Source organism: Zea mays, chromosome 7, assembly GCF_902167145.1.
Source record: "Zea mays cultivar B73 chromosome 7, Zm-B73-REFERENCE-NAM-5.0, whole genome shotgun sequence".
Lineage (NCBI taxonomy): Eukaryota > Viridiplantae > Streptophyta > Magnoliopsida > Poales > Poaceae > Zea > Zea mays.
The window spans coordinates 153,900,240-153,923,329 of record NC_050102.1 but is presented as its reverse complement, the minus strand read 5'-3'; the positions used below and the strand labels follow the sequence as shown (position 1 = coordinate 153,923,329).

General features: G+C 48.5%; 2 protein-coding genes across 2 annotated transcripts in view; both read right to left on the bottom strand.

Moving 5' to 3' along the window:
- LOC103633156 (enoyl-CoA hydratase 2, peroxisomal) overlaps nucleotides 1-8,464 on the bottom strand; it is a 45,468-nt gene extending 37,004 nt beyond the window's left edge. Inside the window, exons 1-6 of the mRNA XM_008654836.4 lie at nucleotides 8,214-8,464; nucleotides 8,105-8,127; nucleotides 7,907-8,012; nucleotides 6,656-6,729; nucleotides 6,413-6,485; nucleotides 6,111-6,150 (exon numbers count right to left, since the gene is read on the bottom strand). Of these exons, the coding sequence (XP_008653058.1) occupies nucleotides 6,111-6,150; nucleotides 6,413-6,485; nucleotides 6,656-6,729; nucleotides 7,907-8,012; nucleotides 8,105-8,127; nucleotides 8,214-8,294 (397 nt within the window). The 5' untranslated portion in view covers nucleotides 8,295-8,464. The remainder of the gene's footprint in view (nucleotides 1-6,110; nucleotides 6,151-6,412; nucleotides 6,486-6,655; nucleotides 6,730-7,906; nucleotides 8,013-8,104; nucleotides 8,128-8,213) is intronic.
- A 122-nt stretch (nucleotides 8,465-8,586) lies between these two features.
- On the bottom strand, nucleotides 8,587-11,557 carry LOC103633155 (cation/H(+) antiporter 15). Its single transcript, XM_008654835.3, has 3 exons — nucleotides 11,251-11,557; nucleotides 10,127-11,137; nucleotides 8,587-10,012 (listed from the first exon to the last, which is right to left on the bottom strand). Exons 1-3 carry the CDS (start codon nucleotides 11,413-11,415, stop codon nucleotides 8,765-8,767), a joined length of 2,424 nt encoding a protein of 807 aa, XP_008653057.1. The 5' UTR covers nucleotides 11,416-11,557; the 3' UTR covers nucleotides 8,587-8,764.
- Between the last annotated feature and the right edge of the window lie 11,533 nt (nucleotides 11,558-23,090).

The following is a 23,090-nucleotide window of genomic DNA, read 5'->3' as shown; positions in this document are numbered from 1 at the left end:
CAAAGGGGCCAGCATCGGTGGTTCTCGATCGTAAACCACTTGGAACGGAGTCGTGCGCAGGGCTGTGTGGAAGGAGGTGTTGTAGCAGTACTCTACCCACGGTAACCAGTCCACCTAGGAGCGCGGGCGGTCACCGTTGAAGCAGTGTAGGTACATGGCGATGCACTTGTTGACGACCTCAGATTGGTCGTCCGTCTGAGGGTGGAAAGCGGTGCTCATACACAGCTTGACGCCTGCCATTTTGAAGAGGTCGCGCCATACGGCGCTGGTGAAGACCGGGTCCTGGTCGTTCACGATGGAATTGGGAATCCATGGAGGCAGACGATATCGACAAAGAAGGTGCGTGCGATGGAGGTGGTGGTGTAGGGGTGTCCTAGGGCAATGAAGTGGGCGTACTTGGAGAAACGGTCCACGACCGTTAAGATGACGGACTTGCCATGGAAGCGAGGCAATCCCTCAATGAAGTCCATGGCGATGTCGGCCCAAATTTGCGAAGTCACCTCTAGGGGTTGTAGGAGTCCTGCCGGCTAGAGTGCTTCTGTCTTGTTGCGTTGGCAGGTTGTGCATGTCCGGACGTAGTCCCGGAGCACCGCATGGTTGTCGGTGATGTAGAAGTTCGCGCGCAGCCGATGCAATGTCTTCCGGAAGCCCTCGAGGCCCACATGGGCCAGCTGTAACACCTGGGGCAGTAAAGTCGATGTCGGGGGAAGGAAGATCCGGGACCCGTAGCGGATGAAAGCGTCGCGGGTCTGCCAGCGCGCGCCCATGGCGCCGCTAGCAATCTGGTCGCGAGTACTAATGCAGTCCGGATGGGCTGCTGCCTCCTGGATGAACTCGTCAACGAGCTTGAAGGAGGGTATTGAGAGGACAGCCAGGAAGTGTGCCGCTCCCTACGACGAGGCCTCCAGGTGTGCAACGTCCAGTGTGTCGGCGTCGCATTGAGAGAGGGCATCAACCATAGTGTTCAGGTGACCTGACAGATGCTCTATAGAAAAATCAAACCCAAATAACTTACTGACCCACTGGTGCTGCGAAATTGTCGACAACCGCTGGTTGAGGAGGAACTTGAGGTTGTAGTGGTCCGTGCGAATGAGGAAGCGTCTACCCCAGAGGTATGGGCGCTAGTGACGGACAGCCTGTACTAGGTCGATAAAGCTCCCTCTCGTATGCCGCGAGCTTCAGATGGCGCGGGGCAAAGGGGCGACTGAAGAAGGCTATGACGTCGGCGCCCTGATGCAGCACCGCGCCGAAGCCAGTCCTTGACACGTCACAGTCGACGATGAAGGGGACGTCGAACGCCGGCAGCTGTAGTACCAGTGCGGTGGATAGAGCGTATTTGAGGGCTTGGAGGGCCTCGTCCGCGTTCGGCCCCCACTGGTAGGCGTCCTTTTTCAGCAGTCCGGTGAGGGGTGCTGCGATGCTCCTGAAATCCTTGATATATTTGCGGTAGTATCTGGCGAGGCCGAGAAAACCGTGCAGACCACGCGCTGAGCGCGGCTGTGGCCATGAGACCACTGCCGTCACCTTGTCGTTGTCCATGGCAACGTCGTTGGCCGAGATGATATGGCCAAGGTAGGCGATGTAGGGGGCATTGAAGGAGCACATGGAGCGCTTGACGAAGAGGGAGTTGCCGCACAAAGGGGTGAGGACCACCTTTGACGTGCTGGAGATGCTCTTACCAGGACGGGCTATAGATGAGAATATCATCGAAAAAGACAAGCACAAACCTGCGCAGGAAGGGGCGCATGACGTTGTTCATTAGACTTTGGAACATCGTCGGCGCATTCGTCAACCCGAACGACATCACCAAGAACTCGAAGTGTTCGTGGTGAGTGTGGAACGCCGTCTTCTCCACATCGCCCACATGCATGCAGTCTTGATGGTACCCAAAGCGGAGGTCGAGCTTGGTGAAGAAGCGGGCACCATGCAGCTCATTGAGGAGCTCATCAACGACCGGCATATGATATTTATCCTTTACCGTGCGGTCATTGAGGGCGAGGAACTCGATGCAGAAGCGCCACGAGCCATCATGCTTCTTGACAAGGAAGATCGAAGTCGAGCATGCCAACGTGTTGTGGCGGATGATGCCCAGAGACAGCATGCCATCACCAATCGTTCCAGCTCGTCCTTCTATAGCTATGGATACTGTTACGCACGTACGACCAGTGGTGGAACGTCGGGCAGGAGGTGGATGCTCTGGTTGCACAGCCACACCGGGGTAGTCCCGACGATGTGGCGAAGACGTCGGTGAAGTCGTCGAGGAGGTGCTCCAGGAGGGACTGGTCGCTGTCGGAGATGGGAGTGTAGAGCAGCCCTAGTCTTGGGATGTGTTGCTACCCCCATGCAGTGCCACTAGATTCGGCGACCGCTGCGCCAGAATGCCATCCAATGATCGTCGAGATTCTAGAGGATGGGTCCCAGGGCGCACAGGAAGGTGACCTCAAGCACGAGGTCGTAACCTCCCAGCGGAATGGTGTAACAGGTGATGGGGAAAACGTCGGGGCCCACGTGCATGTCGACATCTAGGGCCCGACCGGAGCAGGGCACCTTGTTGCTGTTGGCAACTGCGACACGGATGGCAGGGTAGTCGGTGAAGAGGAGGTCGACCGTGGCCGCGACGTCGGCGTAGATGAAGTTGTGCGTGGAACCGTATCCATGAGAGCGTTGAGCTGGTGCCATGAATGAATACTGCGACCTGCATGGTGTCCAGTGTGCGCACCCCAGCCATGTCGTGGAGAGACACCGTGGGTTGCATGGTCTACGGTGGAGATTCCTCTAGCGCCAGCTCCGTGTCGTCCTTGTCTTCCACCTCGAGGTAGAACAGGCGTTGGCAGCGATGTCTGCGAATGAAAGGTTCGTCGCACTTGTAGCACAACCCTTGGCGACGGTGTTCCGACATTTCCTCGTTGGTGAGCCGCTTGAAAGCACGTCCTGGGTTCATCGGCGTTACTGGGGCGGGCGACTTTGGCTGCAACGGCGAAGCTGCCGCGGGGGCCGTTGGGGTTGCATGCGCCGTGGCTGTCGCCCTGGTATGGTCCCTCCGGGGCCTAGGCGCGCCGTTCTTTGGCTTGTGCTAGGTGTTAGGATTTATGGGCTAGGCCCAATTGAGAAATTCAATTAAATCCTAGAAAAATCTCAAAAGCCCATGTATGGGTATGGCTAGGGAATGGTGGAACTATTAGTGCCATATTGCAAGTCTAGGTGTTAGGAATGGCGAAGGGCGCGAGGCGTACGACATGCGCGTGAATAGTCCGCCGAAATTCGGCCCCTCGCCTTGCGGGGCCGCGACTTCCTTTTTTTATTTTTTTTGCTTGGCTGTTAAGTTTAGAATCCTAACCGATCGCTATAAAGATCTAAACTGAACGCGAGTTTTTTGCGCGCAGATCGGATCGCGGATAGCCATCGGTTCGCGAACTCGGCCCTATATAAGGCGCCTAGCAGCCAGCATCAAAATTATCCCAATACAAGTTACGTTTTCGCCTCTGTTCACAACTGCGCCGCCATCGTAGTTCTCTTCATCCCGACCGCCGACGTGCATTTGTGATTGGGAGAGCAGGTCTCCAAAACCCTTCGCCTTCGAGATCCTGCACCGAGAGAGGGTTTAGGGTTTTTGGGAAGCATCCTCACGCGACTGCTCGTGATCTTGTCGTCGAACCCTGCTGCTTCGACGTCATCGGTCCCGCTGCTTCGACGTCGTCGACCCTACTGATTTCGGCCCGCGTCATCTATCAGTATGTCTGATCCGTACCCACCATCTGATTTGAATTTATACTTTAGTTCTTCTGATTTGGTCATGATTTATATTCGGAATTTAATATGGAAATTGTCTAATATTTCAACACTAGGGCCATGGCCTGTTGGAGATCGGCGTGTGGCAGGTGCGCACAGCTCGACGGCGATGCGCAGGCGTTCGAGCAGGCCAGCCGTGAAGAGTTGGGCGCGCGCGTGCGTCCATGAGCCGCTCGGCGTAATTTGTCACGGATGTGCGAAACGGTAGTCGGGTGAGCTCGTCCATTGGATTATAGCGAGCAGGCGGGCCGAAACGTTGATAGCACAACTCCTTGAAACGTGGCCATTGGAGCCCGTGCTCGTCACACTGGAGCATATAGTACCAGTGTTAAGCGACACTGGTCATGTGGAAGGAGGCAAGCCACATCTTGTCCCCTTCTAGTGTGCGTCGGCCTAGGAAATAGTGCTCACAGCGATTGAGCCAGCTCAGCGGTTCCTCCTTGCCGTCAAATAAGGGGAAAAGCGAGTTTGTGGAAGGCAGTGGGATCATGTTGTGGTGTAGTCGAGTCATCGGTGAATGGCAGCTGGGATGGGGAGTGAGGGAAGGGGATTAGGTGAATTGGTAGGAGTTGGGCTGGTGGCGTGATTCTGTTGGTGTGGGATGGCAGCTGTGGGGTTTGCGTGGTTGCGGGTGCGGTGGTGGACATGGTGGTGGTTGCTGTTGCTGGAATGCCGCCATAACCTGGTAAGCCGTAGGGTAGCTGGCTGGTTGAACGGATGAGGACGTCCCAACCGAGGACGTGCCGAGAAGCTGCAGCTCCAGGATGACATCGGGAGGAGAGCAATGTGAGTTGCTGCACCACGAAGCGCTGGAGGTCCACTGTGGCCTACTGTGGGTCGCTGGCGGCTAGGGCAGATTCTAGCACGGTCGCCGCTAGTGCTGGGAATATAGGCCGGGCTTTTTGGGCTAGCACGAGCACGGTCCGAAAATAGGAGCCCAAAGCACGGTCCGACACGAAATAATATGGGTCGGGCCTCAAATTCCGGCCCGTCGGGCCCTGACACGGCCCGCATAGATGGGCCGGGCTTGGGCCGGCACGGCCCAGTTAAGCCCAATCTATTTAATTTCTTTAATTTAGTAAGATATCAACTTTATATTAGTGTTATATTTAGAGTTTACGTGGTTAAATGATGCTAGAATTGTTTAATATGTTTAACTTAGTAAGCTATGAACTTTATATAGTTGTAATATTTTGATTTGGTCAAATATACGGGTCGGGCTTGGGCCAACACGGCCCAACGAAGGCACGACGTGGTTTAGAGCCGGACTGGGCCACTGTTTTTACACTTCGGGCTGACACGGCACGGCCCAAAAGTTATTTGGGCTTTCCTGGCCCGAACCCGTTTGGCACGAAGCACGATAGGCTTGGGTCGGGCTGGCCCGGCCCGACCCAATTCCCAGCACTAGTCGCCGCAGGTGTGGAGCCAGGGGCTGGCGGGACTTTGTCGGAATCAGGCATCTCTGATACCAGATTGGTAAAGCTCGAGTTGCGGAGTTGGTAGTGATGGTGAGTAGGCGAGCGAGGTCCTGGACATGGCGTCTGGTCACCGTGATCTTGGCCTGGGCGTGAGCGAGAGAGGGGGATAGAGGGCTGCGGCACAGGGAGAGATGCGGCTGGGAAAGACAAGGGTTGCCCTGCTTGACCACTTTCATTAATGCTAACAGCCGGTATATATAGTCTCCTTCTAACTTAACTTATCTGATAAACTAACCTCCCTATATCTAGGTGGATCTCCACATTATTCTCCAACTAATCCTATCTAGCCGGCTGGCAACAACCCAGCAACAAATCAGCCAATAAAATAGCAACTAAATAAATCAGCCAATAAAATAGCAACTAACTAGCTGCTATGGCGCGCTTACGGTATCTCATATATTGCACACCAGTCATAAGAGCATCTCCAACAGACCAACAATGTCTCAAACTAGTGTTTCAAATTGAAATATGGACTACACATGAAAAAGTACTCCAACAAGGCAACAATGCCTCATTTCATAAAATTTGGTCAAAAAATTATAGAACACCCTTTAAAGTGCCTCAAATATACTACACCGTAGTGAGCTGCCTTATAATCTAGATTTGAGGTTTTACTGTTGGAGCGGGATGTTTTGTTGGTGCTCTAAATTCTATAAAATATACTTATTTTTAAATTATAGGGTATTTTTACAGATCACATTGTTGGAGATGCTTTAACAGAGAGACTCAGAGTACATGGATGAATTAGTGCTATTAATAACTATACTAGAATCTTCAACCTTGGCCAAACATTTTACCATGGATATAGAAAGAACAAAGAAGAAACAGAACAATCAAGAATACCTCGGTCATGCAAACCAGCTATTTTAATTTTGTTAGCAACCTGGGGAAAATAAAAAGGTCAATCACATTTTGGCTATAAAATAGTAAATACTGTAAAATATGTTAAATAGTAATAAATTAGGGAACTATGATAGATTTACTTAAATGCAGGCACCGGTCTGTCAATTTATGATAAAGAGGATGTAGGGCCCTGCTTTTCTAAAAGAATTTACCATCTGCTATCTAGATTACACATCACACGTTAACCCATAGATCATGAAGAGTTACTCTTTCAAGACTAACAATTTTGGTGTACAACTTACATTAGCTCGTGAAGGAATTGGTTTATATATCTCTATATATTGCTGACCATGCAGTAAAAGTGTTGGATCATAGCTGGAGAACAGAAACAAGCCAAATTGTTCAAGTGTAAGAATATTGGAAGTACCCTAGCAAGGATTGACAGAGTAGAGATAAAAAAAATGAAGGTCAAATACTGTGTAGCTTTAATGAAACCAAAGTAATCCAAGAATTAAGCTCGGTAAATATGTAAACAGTATTCTTACTGAAGGCCAGGGACATCCATGTAAAACCGATCGCCAGTTTTTGCATTAAGTGCAGAAATAAAAGTAGGTAAAACCTGCACAACATGCAAGTGACAGTTACTTCCAACAAATACCTGGCAGATATAAAATGTCCATATAAATAGACTCCAATGAAATACATTACAAATACTTAGTTCACAGTAAGAAACAACAGTGCACTAGTGTGATAGATACATAGTTCCATGGTAGCATGACAGCATGAGCATAACTAAAAGTAATTTATACCTGTTAGTCTGTTACTTCAGACTTATGATTAAACAACTGTTGATTTTGCGCAGTAAACTGTATGTAAAACTATCGTGTTGTATACCTACAGATATTTCTCTGAAATGAATATTCTTATGTGTTACAGTCATTAAAGGTAAAGTGAGAGCATCTTCAATAGTTCCTAAAAAAATTGGTAGATCAATTAGTTTCCCAAGTAGCTAAAAAAAGTTGGGAGCATATTTATTGGGTTTCTCCAGCAATTTCTAAAATATGACTTTAAAAAATAGAAGTCAATTTTGCATCAAATCCCAGACTAATTTCTAAATCACTAACCACTTCTATACTTTCTTTCTCTCTTGTACATTTGCATTGGAAACCTTGTTCTACTCCTTATTCTTCGCACGTCCTTTCACCTTTAGATTGGTCGATCCATTCGTGCATGTATAATTCTGCGCTATTGGTCGATTTTTTCAAGTGCAAAAAGATTGAGCATTGAGATAGTGAATTGTTGGAGAGCAGTTTTTTCAATCTTGCCAAAAAAATCAAGATTGGGAGTGGGTTTTGGAAACTCCTGGAAATGCTCTAAACTAGATAAATGATTGGAGGCTTAATTTGTGATTGGAGAAAAGTAAGTGTTTTTATGGTGTGTACCATACTGCCATATAAGATGCAGAAAGTACCATATAAGATTACAGGAGGCGTAATAGCTTCCATGTTGACCTAACCAGCTACAAGTATTCACGTTCCATGTTGAGTTAATTTTGACAAACAGCCAGCCATTAGAATCCAAAATTCAGTTTGCTGTTTGCACCAAGTGCTGGGCACTTGGGCAGTGGGCACAACACATGAACTACTCCGATCCTACTGAATTAGGATTTGAATACTCTTATCATCACTACGAATGAATGCAATGCAAGGGTTATCAACACTAAGATGGATGCAATGCAGTGTTTAAAAGGGGAAAAATATTAAGCGGACACACCACCACCAACCCATCTTGAGCACCTTAATGGAGGACTGGCCATCCCTGTGGTACACCAGCTGAAGCTCCTTCTCATCGGCTGCATCTGCGTTGCAAGCTCCCACCACCAGCGCGTACAGCGCTACATCCCTGCACCAACCAAGTGAAACATGCATCAGCCATTCCGACTTTCAGAGCAACCATTGGGACGTTCCATCGAGCAGATCGTGGGTGGCAACGACCTCTCATCGTACTCGTACGCGACCTGCAAAACAGAGAGCAGCTCTCGTCAAGTCAGAACTCAGAAGAGTCCGGTGATCGACGACGGAAAGCTAGCAAAAGCCGTGTGACCTCGGGGAACTTGTGAGAGAGAACCATGGCAGGGTCAATGGCGCAGGAGAGGGGGGCCGTCGCGGAGGCGGAGCGCGCCATGGTGCAGGAATGCCAGGAGGCGAAGCCAAGGCGGAGCAGGTGGCAATCATCGGCGCCGCGCGAGCCATTGTTAAGTAGTCGTAGCTGCCAGCCCGCGGCGATGATCGAGCTAGCGGCCTGCTCTAGTTAATTCCGGCAGCAGCGAGACGCAATCAGATAGCGGCTTTCGAACGGCCAAATTGAGGTCGCGCTCGCGCCTCGCGGACAATACAGAATAGGGTACCACGGCGGTGCCACTGCCACCTACAACGTGACGAGCGCAGCTGCGCAGGCAATAGAAATATAGAATCTTATCAGAGAGTCAGCGGTCGATATTTTATTTCTTTGCCCCAAAAGTTGATTACACTGTTCACTTTTACACGCACTTTTTTTACGTAGTCTTCTACGAGTTGTATTGTATCTACGTATACACAGCTATGTTTTTTTTCCCTTTGTGAGATCGTTTGTGCATTTCGCACCGTGTCACGGTGTCAGTTCGCCGGAGCTGGCGGCGGCAAGTCCAGGTGGAACGGGGGCACGATCTTCTGGTGTACGACAAGCACGGAGCCCATCTCCAGCGACTCGTCCGAGGCCAGGATCTCCCCGACCGGGCCTATCTCCGCGCACTCCGCCCATCCTTCCAGCCCTACCACCAGCTCCGCCGGCTGCCGCCCACCGCGCCCCGCCACCACCAGCGCATACGCGCCGGCCATCCCGCGCAGTGCCTCCACCACGTCCATGGGCCCCGTTACCGCCTTCTCCGCGTACGCCGCGCGCTCCTTCGCCACGTACTCGCGCTGGAACTCCGACACGCACTCCTCGTCAGGATCGTCGACGACCATGGACACCTCCCCATCTATGTCGGCGCTCGTCGTCGCGACGCGGTCGTCCGTGCTTTCCCGGAGCACGAAGCGGACGACCGTCAGGCTGACGGACTCGTTCTTGGCGAGGCGGCAGGCGAGGGCGACAGCCTCTCGGTCGTCCGGACCGCCGAGGAAGACGGCGGCGACGTGGGTCGTCACCTTCTCGTCGCCCTGGCTCCCGGCGGCCTCCGTGCTCGTCGATATCTTGGTCGGCAGCTGGAAGCTGGTGCCGCTTCTCCGGAACGGGCGATCGGCGAGAATAGCCGTAGTGCACGGCGCGCGCTCGAGCACCTCGAGGTTGAGCTGGCGACGTTCTTCCCGCCGGCAGACCATGGTGCCGTCGTAGTGCTGCTCTTTGTGGTAGGGAATCACCAGGATGCCCGCGCGGACGTCCTCCGTCCAGCAGCGGATGGCCTTGGCGTTCACGGCGCTGCCGCGGTCACCGGCGTCGATCTGGCGGATGACTAGGCCGGTGGCGAAGGTGAACACGTCGACGGCCCAGTTCACCTGCGTCGTGGCGTCCTTGCGGCGGCTCATGTGCTTATGCTCGCTGTCCTGGACGCTCTGGTGGTAGAGCCTGGGGCCGTCGTGCTTGCCCGCGACGTCGAAGAAGTGAAGGACGTGGATGGTGGGCTGCGCGCGTGGCTTGCTCGCCAGAAGCTCGAGCAGGCTGAGCATGCCCGGCGTGCCGCGCGCGCCGTGCACGCAGGCGATCATGCGCAGCTCCTGGTCCGTGGCCATGTGTTCCAGCGCCTGGTGGCTGCCCTCGTACGCCTCCTTTTCCTTGCGAAACACCACGGCGAACACCGGCCCAGCGATGATGGTGCTGATCATGCTGCCGACGACCATCGCCATCAGCGCCTGTTCCGCCCAGATCTGCACACGTGCGCAGCGCAGCCACATCAATCTTGCTCAGATCCATCAGTCTTTTACACTTGCCCGTACTCCCGTAGCATGGGCGCCAGCGGACAGAGAAATGCATTACCGTACCCCTTCGGAACTGGCGAAGCTCATGTCGATCATGTTGACGTGGCCTTTGATGTTGAGCAGGACGCCCAAGCGCAGGGCGTCGGCGGTCGGCATCTTGAGGAACCTGGCGGCGGCGATGGTGCCGGCGCACTTGCCGATCAAACCGAGCAGCGTCAGGAGGATCGCCGGCACCAGGATGGCGCCCGACATGGCGCTGAAGTTAAGCCGCATCCCCATGGCGCCGAAATAGAAGGGCAGCGCGAGGGCGTGGAGCGGGTACGCGAGCGTGTCGATGATGCTCCTCGCCACGGGGCCCTCCCTGGGGAACGCCAGCCCCAGCAGGAGGCTCACCGGCATCCCGTCAAACCCCACGTGCTGCGGGAAGTTGCCGATCCACGATACGGCGACGAGCAGCAGCACCAGCTCCCAGTTGCCGACGCGGTGCCGCCCCGCGTTGCGCCGGTTGATGAACGCCACCAACGGCCGGAGGAGCAACACCGAGATGCCCACCTTGATTAGCGCGAGGATGCCCAGCCCCAGCCGCTGCGGGGCGCTGTAGTCCGGGGTCCTGCTGGAGGCCAGCTTCATGCAGGAGAACACCCCCTCGCCGACGATGCAGATGATGTTGGTCGCGATCGCCGTGGCGACGACGAGCCGGCCGCTGGGCGTGGCCGCGAGCCCCATCTCGCTGGCCATCCGCGTGACGTCAACCGATGCGCTGTCGGCGATGGACAGCATGAGCACCGCGGCCAGCAGCTCGGGCGACCTCACCGGGGTGTGCATCATGCTGCCATACATGCCGCCAGAGACGAAGGCCGCGAGGAGCAGGCAGGTGGCGACGCTCGCGTACGTGAAGATGGTGGCCCGGCGCATGTCGTTCCACAGCGCGGCGACGTCCGCCTCCAGGCCGACGTAGAACATGTAGAAGATTCTCGCCTCCGACACGTAGCGGCCGTAGGTGTCCTCCGCGTTCTCCACGTCGACGTGCACGATCACGTCGTGCAGACCCAGGCTCCCCACGACGATCCCCGCCTGGAAACCGAACGAACGAACGCGAATTGAGAGCAGAATCGGTGCATGGAATGCCCCATGAATCCGAGAATCGATCAATGCGTTGTAATCGTGCATGCATGACGCCTACGTACGATGATCTGGGAGGTGGCGCTGGGCAGGTTGTGGCGGCGGAGGCCGAGGTGTATGAACTTGCCGAGCGCGATGACGACGGCCGCCTGGAGGACGATGAGGAACAGTGTGTCCAGCGCCACGTTCTTGACCGAGCTGTCGGTGGCGCAATCGATGGATCGCGCCATGCCGGTCGGTCGCAGGCGTGCCTAATGCCAACGTCGGCTGCGAGCAGGGCCCGGCGGGCAGGAAGGTTAAGCGGCTGGGCGCCTGGGCCGGCTGGCGAATGCGCGCAGGGCACGGCGGGTGGTCCCATGGGATGCGCCAGGTTTGGGCGGCGGGGGAGCGCTCTTCTTGTTTCGTTCATTGGCGTTGCCGCGTTGCGTCAGTTGTTTGGGTTGGACCTTGGACGTGAACCTATCACTCGACCAAGTTCGGAAGTTCCTTCCATATCACAAAGATCTAGCATCTTCGAAATTTGCGATTGGAACCATATCCGGTATGTATGAAGGGCTGGTAGACACGTGCACATATAAAAAATGACTTAAAATCAAATCTAACGGTTCACTATTGTTTTAAAAACCTCTTCCATCCTTGGTTGATTCGTTTTACACAAACCCACGATATCATGCACTTTTAAATATAACTAAAAAGGCAGCGTCCTATCGGGCGCAGTGCCAGTTACGTGGACAATTTTTTTGAACGTGCTCTGTGTATTCTTTCTTTTCAGCTTTCGGATTTGTGTCATCAAACCTATTGTTCAAATAAACAAACGGTAATGAAAAAAAGTTTAAGCAATTACAATTTCTTAAAATAGATCAAGCAAAAATGAGCACAACTCTCACAGAAACGTAAGGATAAATAAATCTCATATAAACAAGACAAGCAAAAAAATTACGAGGCCCACAATCTATATCTATATCTCTACTACTCTATATGTTACCAGTGTAGGCGTGAAAAGTACCTTTGTTCTGTCTCCCCGCGCATCGGCTGCTGCCGCGCGCAAATCCGCCGCGCCCCCGGTCCCGCAAATCCGCCGCGCCAGCTCCGCCCGCTCGATTCCCCTCCCAGCGCCTGCATTCCCCGTCGCCGTCCTCGCGGCCGCAGCGCCCCCGGACCTGCGCCAGCAACGCCCGCAGTCCCCGCCGCGAGGACGCAGACGAGCACAGCTGGAAGGCCCGCTACTCCGCAACGCCCGCGGATGGAAGGTTGCGCCACCAAATCGCGCGGATGGAAGGTCCACCTCCTCCTCCTCCTCTCCCCAAATCGCGCATCCGCCGCACCCTCAAATCCCCCGCTCCCGGATCCCAAGCATGGATGACTGCGCCGGATCCGCTCCTCCCCAGATCCGCTCCTCTCTGCTGTCCATGCCCACGCCGTCCGGCGCCAGATCCGCTCCTCCCTGGAGTAACTCCAACAGCGGACCCTAACAGTCATGCTGTTCTGCGTCCGTGTACCAAGGCGCCAGCCACCAGGGCAACGAGAGCACCGACACCGAGCAGCACGCGAGCTCTGCGAGCGCCGAGCAGCAGCAGTAGCACCGCAGGGCGCAAGGCATAGGCGTCATAGCAGGGGCACAGATTCTGGCTGACACTTCGTCGTCAAGCTCTCGCCATTTGCAACTCCTTGCTCCGCGGACCTCGACGCAAACTACAACTTCTCGCTCGTGCCTGTCCAGGATCTGCTCTCGCCATGGTACCGCCCTCTTTCTCGACCTCTGAATCCACCCCATCTCCCCTGCTCCCTCCTGCATTTGTTGTCCTTCTTGGAAGCAGGTTGCAGGGACCAAGATTGCCATTTCGTGAACGACAAGCCTTCATCTGCAGTCGAGTAAGTTGGCTCATGTAAAATCTACTAGCGACTGAGATTTCCTTTTCCGTATTTCGTTCAAGAAATGGCAATCTTGGTTCAGTGACCCCTAAGCATTTCTCATGTGGCTTCTAACATGTTTGTATCCCCATAGATTTGTTCAGCAGAAGCTGGGTGGCCCGTCAATCTCTGACTATGAAAAGCTCAAGGCAGAGAAGTTGGACTTGCAATTGAAATATGATAAGCTTTTAGAAACCCACAAGGAAACATGCAGACAGGTATGCGATGTTACTGTGTTGGCACTGTACACTGCTCTGTCTATTTACACGGCACACTTAATGTTCAGTAGCATTTGGAAGAGATGATCGCAATGACTGTTCAACAAGGACTGTATGTGCCTTTTGTTTACCTTTTACTCCTCTGCTTGCTTTTTTCTTCTTTTTTCCGACCCTCTTGATGATTACTACTACTCTTGCATAAGGCTCGTGTGAAGGGTATGATCAGCACACAGCAGAATTGGTTTAGCCAAGGCCACTGTATGTCTGTATTGACCTCACTCTGCAAAACATTCCTGCTCTGTAAATAGTGTTGTAAAGTCGCTTATTAAAATGTTGCCCAGGTATACTTTTTCGGTGAGGGCTGATTTGATAAATAGAGAATTAGAGAGGTATGAGGAAGAAATCTCCTTACTATTCTATAGATCCCCTCTTAATTCACTTGTCACCAAATTAAACCAGCCATGATATGTAAGACTTAGTACTCGCACATACGATGAAGTGATGAACTTGACAGCTCATCCTTTCGTGCCAGTAAAGCTTCCATCTTGGCATTCAGATAAAATTCTCTAGATGCTTTACTCTGGCCTAATAATGGAACATAATCTCCATGATGATCTTTTCAGAATATCTCGTTTTTTCTTCCTGGAAATCGAACGCCTGGCATGGTTCATTGGCTTGCCTCTATTCAGCTCATGTGAGTTGTAAGGAGCGACAAGATCAGGCCCTTTTACGGACAGAGCCTACACTGATGTCTGTCTGTCGGATTTAGCTGGAGCTTTCATTTTTTTTGGACAAACCAACTACTCCCCATCAAGGCCATGAGCCATGTTCCAACAAGAAGTGTACTTGCTCCTGCGGCCTTGCCCAACAGACAAACCAGAACATTTTTCAGACAGCATCAAAATGTAGGTTATATTTAGCTTTAAGAAATTTGAAGGCCTTCTACTTAACACAGGCATAGGATGACAGGATTGCGCAGGAGATCCAAAAGAAGCCAGAAAAGGAGGGAATGGACTCAGAACTGGAAAAGAACAAAACGATGGTGAGCTATTCATTTCAGCTGTTTTTTTTGTACAATCGATATTAGGGTTATGTTGTGACACTTTGTTTCTGATGACATTCAGATAGCTTCTCCGATTATTTGGGTTCATATCGTTATTTACGTAAACTACTGTAGGATGGGGATATTGGTAACTCAAGATCCTGTGGTGATCCAGCTGCCTCTGCTTTAAACAGTACAAATTTCAATATCGAGGAAGAAAAGGACAATGATTTCAAGCGCACCTCAAGACCAAAAAATAGGTTCGTTATCACTTTCTTGCATAATCTTGTAGGGTTTTACTACAACTTAGATGCATGCTTTGCATTAGATGCTGTTACTAGGTTCCCATATTTAGGTGATCCAGATCCTTTTCTATCTGTATATTAACCTCCGCGTGATGAATATCTATTTCTTTGGAACTCCCATTTGTGTGTTTTGTCTGTTGTCTGCGAGGCTTATAACTGATTATATGTAACAATCCCCACCAATATTTTTTTGGCCACTCCTTTGGATAGACTTTTTTAGGAATCCATAGCATTTTTTAGAACAGTAAACTATCAAATTGGTATTAAATAAACATACTTGATAAGAATTCTTAGATCTCGAATATTTCTGAAGTGTCATGACATTTTCAGTTCAAGCTGCTACTCCAACTGTGCAAGGGCGTGGGTTTTGTTCACGGCCGCGGGGTGCTCCACAAGACCATGGCGCTCAAGATCGCTGACCTCGGACTCAGCCGTGCCATCACCGTCCCTGTAAATAAGTACACGCACGAGGTCTGCTTCCCACTGCCACTGGTCTTCATCATCAACCGTGCATCTTGCGTCTGATTAAATAGTGGAGTCTGAATTGTTTGTGCAGATTCTGACGCTGTGGTACAGGGCGCCTGATGTTCTTCTTGGCGCCACACACTACTCCACGCCGGTTGACATTTGGTCCGTGGGCTGCATATTTGGTACCATTTCGATGAGCACATATTCTTGTCAAAACAAACTGCTTCAGAATTCAAACCGACATATACGATTTCTAATTTGGTTGTAAATGGCAGCTGAGTTGAAATTTTCATCTGTTCAGTTAAGAAATAAGCTGTTCAGTGTCTAAACTTCATAGAAATAAGCTGATAACACATTTCTACTAATTATCTTTTAATTTTAGTTAGTCCAAATACCTTCTTAATTGAAATTTTCAATTAAGAAGGTATTTGGACTAAACAAGGGCTTATTAGGAGCTTTGCTAAGCGCATTATAGGATCCTCCCAGATACAAGAGGCTCTTTTCCTTGATTGGTTGACCACTAGACTTGTAGTTATGTCAACAATTACATATGTTATTTGTGAAGCAAAATATACATATTGTTTAAAAGTGAAAGCCACTTCTCACTAGCTATCTCTGTATGTTGTTCAGTGCCATTTTGTGATGCATTAGAAACCAGATGCCATTCTATATCAACAATGCAATATACTTGTGCTTCAGCTAACTCGTTCATTTTGACAATAGGTGTAACAGACTATTCTGTTAATGGCAGCAAGTCAAAAGGAATACTGGCGGCTCAGACAAGCAAATCTACAGAACTGGCCGCCTTCTTGGCGTAAGCGCCCTTGTTGCCACCCTGCCATCGACGAACAAAGGCCAAAGTCACTAACTGATGAATAGCTCCGCCGAAATTCGGTGGCGAAAAGCCGAGCCTGGTTCAAATAAGGTATGTTGCAAAATCAGCACCGCCCTTTTGTGTCGCACCAAACATGTATGTTTTATGGAACAATCGATAAATAAAGCAATTGAATTAGTTATAATAAAAAACCACTCCTTGATGTTTTGCAAAAAGTGTTTGACAAATTTCGCTCTTGTCCTGGACTTCTCGTGATGCTAGCTGGTTCCGCATGTGCAGCAAGGCCTTCACCTGGGACTGCGGCTCGCTTGCGTGCTCATGGTGCTTAAGACGTTAAGGATTGATCGTTGCGACAGCATTGCCGACCTCGAGAGGCTCTGCCGCACCACGAGGTTATCTCTCTAGGACTGGAACATTACAATTTTACGTGCAATTAACTGTACGGCAGAACTAAAGAAATGGATGCCAGTTTGATTTGGTGGCCCTAAGCATGGCACAATCAAAAGGTAGAAGGAAAAAAAGAAGGTAGTGGTACAGAGCTAAATGTCCGTTGTCCAATGATCATAAGAGAATATTTGGTCCTGAATAGTCGTAAGATCAAAAAAATGCAATATTTTCTTCATTCAAAACAAATACAGGTATACTTACAAGAACAAAAGCTACATGAATATGGATACCTTAATTGTTCTATTTAAGCATTAGGGTCTGCCAACCATTCCAGGAGAAGATGATGATTTCTCATGATGAGATTTGGCTACAGGTATGCTTTTGGTACGAGGGACACCATATCACCAAACAACTATAGTGAATGTGTTGAACTGCCATATCGCAATGTAATTCAGAATACGACCCCCTTTGTTTTGCAACCAATATATGTGTAATACTAAGTGATGTACAATGTTCTTTTTTCTCAGTATATTCTTATATTTGCTTGTTTTATTGTCCGAGGCTCCAGGTCCAAGATATATTGATTTTATATTATCGAACATGTTATAAATTTTCAGTTTCGGACTCACGTATTGCATAAGACTCGAAATGTTTAGCCCTGAAATAGGAAGCGGATTTGCAAATTGCAAGCTTCCTTTGGAATAATAATGTAAACCAGCCTCTTATGGAATCCTTGAAATATGGACTGCAGAATTGGACCAAACATATATCTGTTTGATGAGTAATGTTTAAATAAGAAAAACTCCATCGGTTTGCTAGATGCCTAGCAACAGTCCTTTTAAGCTTTTTTTATAGGGTATTCTTGTATGCTTGAACTCAAGTTCCGCTCCCTCTTCTTTGCATTTTCTTTATACAATGTTTGTTGGTCAGATTGTTCTGTCAGTTGTATTTTCTTTTTTACATTGTTTTCTAGGAGTATTGAAATGCTAACTCTTGAGGTACTGGGAATACTAATGTTGTTAGGGATTCCTGCTTAAAAAAAGAAGAAGACAAAATGGGCAGCCCAAACGTTCCTTATGTGCTAGATGGAGTGAATGTAAATCAGCAAGCTACTGCCCATCAGAAATGTAACATGCCTTTTCTCTTCAGCTATTTGCTTTAGCTGTTCTCATCCACACAATGATGATCATCAGCATGTACCAACTCAAATAAGGATTCTTATGGTTAGCATCTTCTATGTTTCTGACTTGGTTTCTCCTTGTAAATACACATCAACAAATGAATTTATCTTCTGGTCATACCTATCAAGTACGATGTGCCTGATTGGAGCCAAAATTTAGTTGCCAAAATCAAGGCAAGCGAAGTTTGGCTTCAAAAACTTGCCAACAACAGAAATTTGGCTTACCAAACGTTTGGCAAAAAAATTTTGCCCTACTTGATAAATCTTGTGTGGTAAATTTTGGTAGTAAACCAAGCAAGCCCATCATGCTTCCAAGCAAGAGAACAAATGGAGACTGATTTCTCTTGCGTTCCACATCTTGTGCTTGTTTGAAGAAGGCAGTTTGAGCACCAGCAGTGCAAATTTAATCTTTTCTACTAGGTGGGTGCCCGTGCGTTGCGACGGAACCATATAATAACTTATGTACATATAGGTGAGTGCTCATGCGTTGCAACGGGGACATATAATATCACGATAGCTTATGTATTATATGTCTCCGTTGCAACGCACGGGCACTCACCTAGTAATCTATTAAGAAGCTAACGTGGGTACCTGGTGATACCAGGTGCTTCATCCTCCGCGCTACCACACCGTGCAAAAAATAGTGTAAAGCGAGTGCTTAAACCTGTTGACGGCGATTCGGGTGCCAATCACTATGATGATAACCAACAGCGGTGTCCTCTGCAGAGGTGTAGACGGTCCGTGGCTAGGGGTCGGATGGTTCGCGACCTGGTGCAGGGCTCAGGTTTCTGACAGACGAGCTGAACGGTCCACGCCTGATGGTCGGACGATCCGCGCGCGTGCAGGGGCGGCGAAGGTCGCCGGCGGCGCCTGGATCTCGCTCCCGGGACCCCGTCGAGGAGGAGAGATCCTATGTGTTGTCTAGGGTCGGCAGGCCATCATAGACACCTCTAATCGACGTAGAGCTGAAGAGAAGCGGAAAATTTGGGATTGAGGAAGACTAATCTAGGGCTAAACTAGAACTACTCCTAATGCCTAAAGTAAACGAGAGATAAACTGAGTATTGATTCGGTTGTTGATGATTAATCGACCGTATCCCTCTATATTTATAAAGGAGGGGGGCTGGACCCGTTACAAACCAATCTCCCGAGTTAATCCCACGAATTTAGCTAATAACGGTAGCAAAAAAACTCAAAGCGCGGACCATCCAGCCTCAGGGTCGGACTGTCCCCCTGCCTATTTTGGTGCTCAACATATGCCCCCTACCTTTTGGCGGAGCTGAGCGAACCAAAAGCAACTAACTCGATGCAATCACATCGGTTTTCTTAGGCATCTTGCCACATACTAGGATGGTATTGCTTAGAGAAACGTCCATTTAACGCTTTAGGCAAGTCTTTGCCTTGTAATGTTTGCAAAAAGTAGGCATTACTGGACATCATTGCGTGACCTGTAAGGTCCTTCCCAGCTTGGCGACCACTTTCCAAACTTCCGATCTTTATTCCTTAGAGGCAAGATAGTCTTCCATACTAGGTCCCCTACCTGGAACGATTTAGCCTTGGCCTTCTTGTTGTAAGCTTTGGCAACTATGATCTTGTCCCCCTTTCTATTTCTCCTAAAGCTGTCAATCTCTTGTCGGTCACTTCATCAATGTTGTCTATCATCGAATTATAATAATCACCGACAGCTAGATCATTTTTCTTGGCGAACCTGACAACATTTAAGCTTATTTCCATAGGCAACATTGTTTCCTGCCCATAGACAAGCTCAAAGGGAGATACTTTAGTATCACGGTGTTTAGATATCCTATGAGCCCATAAAGTTTCAGACAAAATTCTATGCCACTGTTTAGAATGATTAGATATCTTCTTTTTTATTAGGCTAATCAATATTCTATTACTAGACTCGGCCTGCCCATTGGCCTGAGCATAATACGGAGAAGAATTGAGCAATTTGATTCTATATAATTTAGCAAACTCACGTACCTCCTTTGACATGAAAGAAGCTCCCCCTGATTTGTAGTTAAGGTCTGGGGAATGCCGAATCTATGAATAATATGCTCAGTTATGAACTTAATTACCTCCCTATGTGTCATGTTTTTCAGAGCAACGGCTTCAGTCCATTTAGTAAAGTAGTCAGTGGCAACGAACACAAACTGATGCCCCTTTGATGATGAAGGATGAATTTCTCCTATAAATTCCAATCCCCATCCTATGAAAGGCCAATGTTTAATGATAGGATGCAATTCGGCTGCAGGGATCATCTATAAGTCACCGAATTTTTGACATACCTGGCATCCTTTGTAGTACTTGAAACAATCGGCTATCATGTTAGGCCAGTTGAAGCTAGATATTCGCAATAACCACTTCATCTTCGGAGCCGATCGATGGGGGCCACAAATTCCTTAATGTACTTCGGCCATGGCTAATATAGCATCACTTGGGCCCAAACACTTAAGTAAGATGTCATCGACCGTTCGGCGGTAGAGTTCATCACTCATTAAAACATACTTGAAAGTTGTACGCCGAACGTTCCTATCCGTCCTAACGCTGGGATCTCATAGGTAATCAACTATGGGTGTCCTCCAATTAGTTTCATCGGCTTTGTTATCAGTCGATTTTACCAGGAGGACTTCCCTGGCAACCCCGGACGATCCACGACGTGGGGAATTGGCCCTACACTGGTTATCAGATTTTCGGTGTTGTGAAATTTCCCTAGCTTTATCTGATAACCTGATGCATCTTGTTCCAGATTGTTAGCTCTGTGATTCTCAACCGTAGAGATGTGCTGAGTGTTGAATTCGTCAAAAGAATGAATTATGCCCCAACATTTTCAAGGTAACTATTTAGAGTACCATCAAAACGTTGATACTCTTCTAATACCTGTTGGACAACCAGCTGAGAATCACCAAATGCCTCCACATGTTTTACTCCCGTACAACTTAAAAGCTCCAAGCCAAACAAAAGGGCCTCATATTCGGCTTGATTGTTAGTGCAATAAGTTTCTAATCGGCTAGCGAAGTCAAAGTAGGCGTTACTTGGTGAAACAAGCACGATGTCAATCCCTTGTCTTTCATTGCAAACCGATCCATCAAAGTATAGGGCCTAGGGAGTAAAAGTGAGGAATGATATATCTAGTTTATAAGTATCCTCAATCCGATGTTCTACAATAAAATCAACTACGACCTGACCTTTCATAGATTCAATGGTTCATAGGCCAAATCATATTATATGAGTGCATAAGCCCATTTACCAATTCTACCACTCATAATCAGGTTTTGCAACATGTACTTGATGACATCGGTTTGACCAGAAACGGTGCAATGACTAGACAGTAAATAACATCTACACTTAGTGCATGCATAAAATAGGCATAAGCATAACTTCTCGATTAAACTGTACCTCATTTCAGCATCCACAAGCCTCCGACTTAGGTAGGTCACCACATGCTCCTTTCCTTCGGTCTCTTGCATCAGAACAGCTCCAATAACTTTATCTTCAGTTGTAATGTATAATATGAACGGTACTCCTACTTGTGGCGCTTTCTAATGAGATCAAATGCTTCCTACTGCTCTGCCCCCAGGTGAATTCGGCATCATTTTAAGTCGAAGGATAGGAGTGAAGGCATAAATCTTCCCGGCCAGGTTAGAAAATAAACCTTTGTAAATAATTTACCTTGCCGAGAAACTTCTGCACTTCAAGCTTACAAGTCGGAGGTCTCACATTCCGAATGGATTTAGTTCGGTCAGGGTCTATCTCTATACCATGTTCATGAATGATGAATCCTAAGAACTTATCAGTCGACACTCCAAAAACACATTTACGTGGGTTCATTTTCAGACCATACCGACACATTTTATCAAAGACCTTGCACAAATCAGCTATATGAAAACTAAACTCAGCCGATTTGACTATGATATCATCAATGTAGACTTCCACAGTGTTTTCCAATAGCTCGTGAAAGATCAAATTCATGACCCTCTAATAAGTAGCACTAGCATTTTTCAGACCAAATGTCATGACAACCCACTCAAATAAACCAATGAAGCTTGAACATATAAAGGTTGTTTTAGACGCATCTTCTTCGACCATGAAAATCTGATTATATCCGTCATTACCATCAATAAAGCTAATAATTCTATTTCCTGACACATTATTGATCAACGTGTCGACTATGGGCATGGGACATTCATCTTTAGGAGTTGCTCTATTCAAATTGCGAAAATTAATGCATACTCTGAGCTTACCTGATTCTTTCTTCTCCACCGACATAATATTGGAGACTCACTCTACGTATCTGCAAGGTCTAATGAAATTAGCTTCTAGCAGTCGATGAATTTCGTCCTTTATTTGTGGGAGTGGGTCTAGACAAAATGTTCTAGCTTTCTGCTTGAAAGGACTGAAACCGGGCTTAATAGGTAGCCGATGCTCTACTATCTCTTGGCTTAATCCTGACATCTCAGTGTTATTCCAAGCAAAGAAATCAGAATATTCTTCCAATAGACCGAGCATTTCATATCTAGGATCGGTCTCCAGGGTCTTGTTCACAAAAGTCGACCTTTGAGTTTTACCATCTCTTATATCGATCTCCTCTAAAGGATCGGACGATGTAAACCCATGTCCTAATTTGTCGAGATCTCTGAATTCTTCGATTATGTCTCCCATAGAGAAATTAGATGATCTTCTGTGATGGCGGACCGTTCGGTTTTGAGAGCCGGACCGTCTGCGATACTGGTTTTATGCTGCGGTGGCTGTTTGGCCTGAAAAGCCGAATTGTTCTGCGACAGACCAGACCGTCCGGCCTTAGAGGCCAGACCGTCTGTGGCCAAGGACATGTTCACTATATGTGTACTCATTATTTAAACTTATTAGGATTTAGTCGATTCTCCACCGGCTCTAACATTACAGGAATGAGCCTCTTTTATCTATGCTTATGAACTGATAATCAGAAAAATCTATTCCTGTGAGACACGTAGCAGTCTCATATGTCCACAGAACAGGGGCATCGATCACGGCGATACAAGTCGATGCATCAGCATGTACTTGTTCTACATCCTCGCCTACCCATTGTAGTAACATTTAATGTAACATAGAAGGTACACATTGATTAACATGGATCCAATCTCTGCCTAAGAATAAAATGTAATTTCTTTCTACATCAGCAACAAAAAATGCAGCAGCAAGGGTCTTAGTCCCGATGGTTAACTCAACGGACGTGACTCTCTTGGCTTTGATTGAAATATCAGTTCCAACACCGTTGAGGGTCATGTTAGCCTTAACAAGTTTGTCGTCATGTTTACCTGAATTTCTGTACAATGGATAAGGCATTAGATTTACGATCGTCCCCCGTCTACCAATATTTTAGCAATTGGTATCCCATCAATATATGTAATCCAGCACGAGTCAAGTTGGCTAGAGGGTGGGAGGCTAGACATTCTGCTCGAGACATCCAGGGTTTGATCCCTGAGCCACGGTGAGATTTTTTTTGCTGCGGGCAGAACATTAACGGAATAGGCGAGAGCAGAATAAGGGAGGGCAGAACAGAGTGACAGTCTACCTTTAC

Bases quoted from the DNA above. Each gene is read 5' to 3' on its own strand.
- LOC103633155 (XM_008654835.3), bottom strand. From the start codon at position 11,415: ATGGCGCGATCCATCGATTGCGCCACCGACAGCTCGGTCAAGAACGTG. The intron at 11,138-11,250 runs GTACGTAGGCGT...TTCGGTTTCCAG, and splicing joins GCGCCACCTCCCAGATCATC to GCGGGGATCGTCGTGGGGAG. The intron at 10,013-10,126 runs GTACGGTAATGC...GCACGTGTGCAG, and splicing joins GCTTCGCCAGTTCCGAAGGG to ATCTGGGCGGAACAGGCGCT.